The sequence below is a fragment of the Setaria italica genome, chromosome V, assembly GCF_000263155.2.
Source record: "Setaria italica strain Yugu1 chromosome V, Setaria_italica_v2.0, whole genome shotgun sequence".
NCBI lineage: Eukaryota > Viridiplantae > Streptophyta > Magnoliopsida > Poales > Poaceae > Setaria > Setaria italica.
In genome coordinates, this window is record NC_028454.1 from 22906375 (window position 1) to 22914490 (window position 8116).

The 8116-nt window shown below is 42.6% G+C and overlaps 1 protein-coding gene across 4 annotated transcripts; it reads right to left on the bottom strand.

The window, feature by feature from the left end:
- Positions 1–1123: 1123 nt before the first annotated feature.
- LOC101770857 (methylsterol monooxygenase 1-1) lies at positions 1124–4011 on the bottom strand. 4 transcript variants are annotated; one of them, XR_002677854.1, is made up of 7 exons: positions 3583–4011; positions 2955–3277; positions 2673–2820; positions 2229–2282; positions 2048–2110; positions 1564–1596; positions 1124–1439 (listed from the first exon to the last, which is right to left on the bottom strand). XR_002677854.1 is itself a non-coding variant. In XM_022826997.1 (6 exons), exons 1-6 carry the CDS (start codon positions 3910–3912, stop codon positions 1365–1367), a joined length of 963 nt encoding a protein of 320 aa, XP_022682732.1. In that variant the 5' UTR covers positions 3913–4011; the 3' UTR covers positions 1124–1364. The 4 variants fall into 4 exon arrangements, 2 of the variants coding, with proteins under 2 accessions (XP_022682732.1, XP_012702021.1); XR_002677853.1 differs by having other exon boundaries at positions 1564–2110; XM_022826997.1 differs by lacking the exon at positions 2048–2110.
- Positions 4012–8116: the final 4105 nt, after the last annotated feature.

An 8116-nucleotide genomic window follows, 5' to 3' on the forward strand; every position in this document is an offset into this window, starting at 1 on the left:
GAGTGGGTAATTCATAGATCATAACCAACTGCGCTATGCTACGAAAGCAAGATTCTATGTATAATATATAGAACGTTGTTGCCACGGTAACCATTTATATGAGAATGATTTACGGCCGGCCAGAGGTGGAAAGCAAAAAAGTTTATGTCACAATCGGAAACGTCCCGTCATTATCTTGGCATAAGCTGTGTCTCCTTTGCAGTGTATTCTTTCGCTCAATTTAATAGTAATAAATATATATTAAGAAAGATGGTGTACGTATTCACCCCCTCTGGCATATAGGTAATTTCAATGGAACAAAAGGTAGGGAAATCTAGCTAGGGAACGATGTTACACCTCACGATGGAGTTGAGGATACGACTCTAGCCACTCTGGTTCAAATTATGGTACCTATGAACTATACACGCACAAGCGTTTTCTCAGTGGTAATTGGTTGTAAGCATGTGATTGAAAACATGGACACAAACTGAGGTCAGCTTGGTTGATTGGGTTTTTATCGTGGAATTTCTCTATTCGGATTCAAGTTTTCGACTTAGCACGAGTACTCGTATTTTTTTCTAGATTTATTTATAAATTTACTGTGCTATTATTTCATATGCCGGTCTAGTATTTTTGGAGGTGCTTCTACGCACATTGATGTGCGTACATTCATTCACACGGGTGAGCATGCATATGATTACGTGATTGTCTGATTTTGTACTGTGTTTCGTAAAAGGAAAGAAGACATTTATACATCTATGGGCGACTGGCGTGTAAGTCCAGTGTACGTGGCAGTGTTTATGCGTATGCGTCCTTTTCTCGATACTGGGTAGGTTTGTAACTGTCCGGAGTTGTCGGAATCCTTATGATATCGGTGAAGATTAGATGATGATGTGCTTTGAAGATAATAGCAAACCGACGATCGAGGTGATGGCGATCGGGATAGAGCTACCTGAGGAGGAAGGAAGTGTCTAGGTGCAGATGTTATTAGCTGGCAAAATTGTAAACATGTAGTGCCTCTCGTGTCAGTTAAAAATTGCAGTAGAGGAATCGTAGCATAAATATTGTTTGACTTGTTGGCTATCTGGTGGTGTTTTGCGGGTACGAAGTGCTGTTGAAACGCTGTCAGTGAAAACTACTGAAATTCACTGCTCGAACGTTAGTTTGGATAAGTTGACATAATATTTTCTTACATAATTAGACAACATAGGTTTATTGCAATATACAAAGCACTAGACAGATTACACAAGTGTACATTTGTGCGTCGATCAATCAAGACCCTCTGCAGTAAATTGAGATTATTTATTTGTGGATCTCCCCTCCGATCAGGGCTGGTAATAATAGTAACAATCTCCGTATATCCAATATTCAGGCACAAAAATATCTCAGTCCTTTTTCCCGTTGCAGAACGCAGTGCTGCCTCCTTTCTTCTCCACATTATCTTCTTCCAGACTCTTCAGCTATTCCATAGAGAAGTTCAATACAAAATAGAAAAAAAACATTAGAGGCATGCTTAAAATTCTTTAAAAAACTTGACCATGATAAGCAAAAAAGGAAAATATATATATAAAAAGACACCAGTACCTTCGCTTGCTTTAACTTGTGGTATCTGTAGCCCTGAAAAAAACAAAATAATAAACAATAGTTAGTGTGAGAGTGACAGTACTATGCAGCAAATACAATAAATACTCATAGGTAAATTTCATCTTACACATACTTGAAAATACTATGTAGATTCATCTTTAAAAAAGTTTCGTCATATTGTAATTTTTGCGTCTGCTTGTCTTATTTGGTAATAACACACTGCTATCTGTTTGATCTCTTTCTTGTTTGGTAGCATGGTGCTTTCAGATATGTGGTGGACACATGGCACAATATGCATGGCTACATTCAAAGGATCACATCTTTGAAACCACACTTTATTTCGCCTTTAGTTTGTTGTTTTGCTTTTAGTTTGTATTACTGTGCTTTACTTGGGTGGCCTAAGTATATATACGAGACCTATAGATGATGTCTTATGAACCAGTAATTATAGAATTCTTTGGTGGTAACACTACATGTAACTTACTAAAATACTTGTTCTGAGCAACTTCTATGAAAACAGTGTAACAACTCCGTGAAAAGGTAACATCTGTTGTAAAAATTAGTTATTAGTAGTAACTCCTTACAGCAAAAACAACATTCAAAATGTAGAGTATCAAGTTGCTCCTTCGAAAGAGCCACTATAAGGAAAGTAGGTAGCGACTTACAGTTTCGAAGAAAAACACAAAGAGGGACCAACTCACATCAGATGGACGTGATTTCTGTGTAAATATAGAGCACTAACTTACACCTTAGTGGGCACATCTTTACTGAAAATAAAATGTATTTACCTCGTGGAGCCTGGGTAGCAACACGTACATTATTCCTTGTACTATGTGGACATGGGAAGATGCTTATTTCCTTCAAACCAAGTCAAGTTAATTTGATCTTGATATTTCTCCTGGTAATGTGAGACTACCTACTACTATACATGTCCGATTGCTTCAAAATTTTAAGACCCATAGGTATGGTTTTATAGCATGGGTTTTTTTGCATGATTCTTTTGACTGAGGGGTTTTGCACCAGCCATCTTCCCATCTTATAAAATATATATCAAGGTAGCAACTGCCAACTAGCTAGTATATAGTATATATAAGAAAGGATCTACTTACTTTGTCTGTCCTATATAAATAATCACAATAGGTGAAAAGAGGGGCAAAGTTGCTTTGACTGTGCCCTCCTGCGTAGTGATGATAGTCATGGTATGCAGCGCCTCCGTAGAAGGGAATCAACTTGGAAGGGCTGAATGGGAAGTGGTAACTGCAAAATTCAACAACTATTTCGTCATGTATATGGCATGTAAGCACTTCATATGAATATATACGTAAGAAGCTTTTTAGAAATAAACTGTCTACATATATATATAGATCAAAGGGTTGGTTTTAGTTAATCACCCGCTGTGTATGTTAATGCCCTCGATTAGGCGGATGGAGAACCAGAGCCACTGCGTGGTGATGTGGCATGGCGCAATGACTGGGCCAGCCAAGGCGGGGATGGAAAGGAGGAGGTTCTCGGCCCAGTGGCTGTATGACATGGCGAAGCCTGTAGGAGCCGTAAACTCATGGTGGACACGGTGGATCTTCTCGTAGCCCCACTTGGTGTGCAGAAGACGGTGGATCCAGTAGCTGAGGTAGTCCTCCAAGAGAGAGTATACCACCAGCTGCGCAACTGTCTCCCTGACGGACGGCAACGGCAGTCCCATTCGAGTCCTCAGTATCTGGTACGTGCATAGCATGAACATGCATCAGCATATATAATTCAGTTGCTATAGTACTAGCACGCGAAATGAATACGTTTATGGTTATTGTAAGGGTTTCATTGAGTAGAGGACTTGTTCAGAGTGCAAACTTTAGCTTGTCCATATATCCATAGTGGTGTTCTTTCATAAAACCAGCTCACGGCTACCCCTCTCTCTAGTTATATATTTTTGCTATGGTTTTACACGCCTTTTATTTAGATGTGTGTGGAGTTTGATGCATGCAAGAAAATAATTGAATAGTTGTATGTATATATAGTAGAGACCTTGGCGGCGGCGGGATACGAGACGAGCTGGAAGCCAACGGCGACGGGAAAGACGAACGCCGCTTCCATATAGCAGCGGAGGGAGGCTGCCAGCGGCACCTGTACCCGGGGCTGCAGCTTGTACGGCAGCACGACGGACGGAGCGAACTGCTCGAGGACTAGGAGGGGCAGCGGTGTGATCGTGTAGATGACGAAGAGGATACATGTAGTGAGGCAGTGGAGCCAGGAATCTGGCATCGCCGCCGAGTACTGATACCACACAGCTTCCGCCCATGTCATGGCGCGCCCCAGCGCCGCCTCCGCCTCCGCCGCAGTCGCGTAAGGGATCATCTAGTCCTCAGGCGACCTACCTGTTACGTGCAAGCTGCTTCTCTTCGCTACGCTTCGGTCGTCCGGCCGTGGAGTATGAAGCTCATGGCAGCTCCGAGTCCGGGGCTTGCACTCCTTTATAGTGGATGGTCTGGGACACGTGGGCACAAGTGAACAACAAGGTGAAATTACGTGACCGAAGCATTATCTTGATATTAGAGAAAAAAATCTATTTTCAGAAATGAAGCATGGGAAAAGCGTGGAAATGTCAAAAATACGTGAAAGAGACATTTTAACTAAATATTTAGCTTGGTAATATGCAGAATTGATATATAGACACAAAAACATCTGGAATCGTCTACTATGGTGAATTTGCAGCATATCAGATCTTGTACAGGTGGTATTCATCGGCACCACAATAATCTTAAAATCAGCAAAATATGTTCCATCTTTTACGTGGTAGCGAGAAGTTGTTATAAAGTAACCAAGAAAACAAAAAACGTACAACCAGCTCCCAACAACGAGTCCATGGACCACAGCATTTGCTGGTCCTATAAGATGTCAATGTCCATGGCCATGTGATGAGCACCTGGCAACAATTAACAATGCTTAGATTTTGCCCGATATTCACCGTAAAACTTCCTTCGATATATATTCTCTTATGAATTTTTTTCGACGAATATTCTCCTATGGATTTTACTCTTTCTTCTCTGAAATTTAGTAACAAAATTGCAGCAAGACAGTACTATATGTGTGTATGTGCAGCCAGATAAAATGTAGATATGCAACCTGTAAGCCACTTTAATCACACAAAATCAGCACATATAAAAGGCCAAAGGCTTATAGACCAAAGGAATGTAGAAAGCAGCCATAAAAATCCATCTAATTAAAATAATAACATTTCAGCCGCTGCTTGCAACAAACACTCTCTTACAAGTGTAGAAAATATTAGGCACGAGGATTCTTACGAGTGTAAGAAATGCCAAGCCTCCTTTATTCATGAGTATATTGATGGTTATATTTGGTACTTAACGACCATCAACAACAAACATTTGGACAATGATGATAAGCAACAGCACAACAATGACAATTAGGAGGAGGCATGTTACTTTGAGTGCAACGATGATGAGGACAACGATAAAGCAACGGCATTGGTTAGGAAAGGGATTAATGAATAGGGTAATGCTAGGGAAGAGGGGCAATAGACCACAGAAGAGGCTAGTGATAGAGATGATGACAAATATGAGGAGGACAAGGAAAAGGTGGAGGAGCATAAGATTGATGAGGTGGATAATCATGGTGTCGCCTCTTCTAACAACAAGGAGCACAATAATAGGATTTTAGATGGAGGAGGACTAGTGCGAGGAGAAGATGAGTAGGATCACTTTGACGAGACACAAAGTAAATTGCAGATGCTCAAAGTAAATACAAAAGGTAAATGCGGAAAAGTAAAGAGCAAGGGCATGAAGCCACAATAGATTCTTTCCTGTGGTGTCGAGGAGTTGATGCTCCCCTCCCCATAATCCATGTTGGACCACTCACTAATGATTTTGCTCCCCTTGAGCCAACAAGATTCAAGTGCTCACTAAGGAATGCCACTTCTTCATCTCCAAAACAACAAGCTTCAAACTATGTACAAGAGAAGTCCTTCTTGGGGCTCTCACAATCTGTGAAAGCTCACCAAGAACTCCCCAGTGCCACCAAGATCATCTAGGTGCTGTCAAGCACCAAGAGTAACAAGTCTCAAGCCTTGACCTTACCAGCATTATGCCTAATCAAGAGCTAGATGCACACTTGCTATTCAAACTATGTACAAGAAAAGTCCTTCTTGGGGCTCTCACAATCTGTGAAAGCTCACCAAGAACTCCCCAGTGCCACCAAGATCATCTAGGTGCTGTCAAGCACCAAGAGTAACAAGTCTCAAGCCTTGACCTTACCAGCATTATGCCTAATCAAGAGCTAGATGCACACTTGCTATTCAAACTATGTACAAGAAAAGTCCTTCTTGGGGCTCTCACAATCTGTGAAAGCTCACCAAGAACTCCCTAGTGCCACCAAGATCATCTAGGTGCTGTCAAGCACCAAGAGTAACAAGTCTCAAGCCTTGACCTTACCAGCATTATGCCTAATCAAGAGCTAGATGCACACTTGCTATTCAACTAGCACTAGATATGATCCCTTACGAAGTCGACCATGGCGGCCGATGTCACGGCCTTTAACGGGATCGCCTCCACCCATTTGGTGAAATAATCTGTGGCTACTAGAATGAATTTATGTCCTTTGCTCGATGGAGGATAAATTTGTTCGATGAGGTCTATTCCCCAACCTCTAAACGGCCACGGCTTGATAATTGGGTTCATGGCCGATGCGGGCGCAAGTTGCACATTCCCGTATTTCTGACAATCTTGGCATCCTTTATAATATTTGAAACAGTCTTCGAGGATTGTCGGCTAGTAGTATCCATTATTCCTAATCATCCACTTCATCTTATGTGCCGATTAGTGGGCTCCACATACTCCCTCGTGGATTTCTCCTATCAGAGTTTTTGCCTCCTCTGTTCCTAGGCATTTGAGTAGAACACCATCAATCATCCGGTAGAACAAGTCATCTTCTAGTAACACATATTTTGTGGCCTGAAATCGTATTCGCCGATCCACTTACTTAGACGAATCTTTTAAATAATCAGCGATCTCTTTTCGCCAGTCGTCGGCCGCGAGCTCCAGAACCATGGCGCCTTGAATCGGCCGATATCCGGACACGTGCTGGGCGAGCCTGTTGGCCTCCTTGTTACAATCCCTGGGGATATGCTCAATAATCGCGAACTTAAATTCCTTCAGAAGCTGGAGGCAATCTTCGTAATAAATCCTTAATATGTCATCCCTGCACTCGGATTTCCCTATTAATTGATCCACGATGAGCATGGAATCTCCAAAAATTTCGACGGCGTCGGCCTTAATCTCTCTCAGCAATTGTAGCCCCTTTAATACGGCTCGGTATTCTGCTTGGTTATTAGTGGTGGATGCTTCTATCGGCAGAGAGAAATCATAACTTGCCCCCCGAGGGGATATGAGAACGATGTCGATTCCTGATCCGGCCCCACATGACGAACCATCAAAATATAAGGCCCACGGTACTGGCTCCACAACGGTGATTTCTGGTCCGCAATGCTAGGCGACGAAATTGGCCATAACCTGACCCTTGATGGCTTTTGCCGATTCGTATTGTAGATCGAACTCTGATAAAGCTAAGATCCATTTTCCGATCCGTCCTTTCAAAATCGGCAATGACAGCATGTATTTTACTACGTCGTCTTTGCATACGACTACACATTCTGCCGATAACAAGTAATGTCTGAGTTTGGTGCATGAGAAGTAAAGGCATAGGCATAGCCGCTCTACCGGGGGATACCTTGTTTCGGCATCCAGAAGTCTCCTGCTGGCATAATATGTTACCCGTTCCTTTCCTTCAAACTCCTGGACCAGAGCTGACCCTATAGCTCGTTCATCGGCCGATAAATACAGCTTAAATGGCTTACCAGTTTGAGGTGGGACCAAAACTGGTGGCGAGATCAAGTACTGCTTAATGTCTTCTAGTGCCTCGCGTTGCTCTTCTCCCTATACGAACTCTTGGTCGGGTTTTAATTTTAACAAAGGTGTGAAGGCCTGGATACACCCGGATAGATTGGATATGAATCTTCTGATGAAATTGACTTTGCCGATCAAGGATTGTAACTCAGTTTTATTTTGCGGGGCCACAACCTTATTGATGGCTGCTATGGTCTTCCAGTTGATCTCTATCCCACGCTCGTGAACCATGAATCCCAAGAATTGTCCGGCGGATACGCCGAAAGCACACTTGTTTGGGTTCATCTTCAGCCCGTGTTTTCTCGTGCACTCCAGTACCTGCCGCAAATTGGCCAGATGTTCCTAGTGCCCTTTCGATTTGACTACAACGTCGTCGATGTAGATTTCCACCAGAATGCCGATATGTTTGTGAAATATGTAATTCATGGCTCGCTGATATGTAGCACCGGCGTTCTTCAAACCGAAAGTCATTACCACCCACTCGAATAAACCAAGGTGACCTGGGCACCTGAAAGCCGTTTTTGATATGTCCTCTTCGGCCATTAGTATCTGATTATATCCCGCGTTTCCATCCATGAAACTGATAACTTTGTGACCCGCGGTGGCATCTATTAGTACATTGGCCGTCGGCATTGGGTACC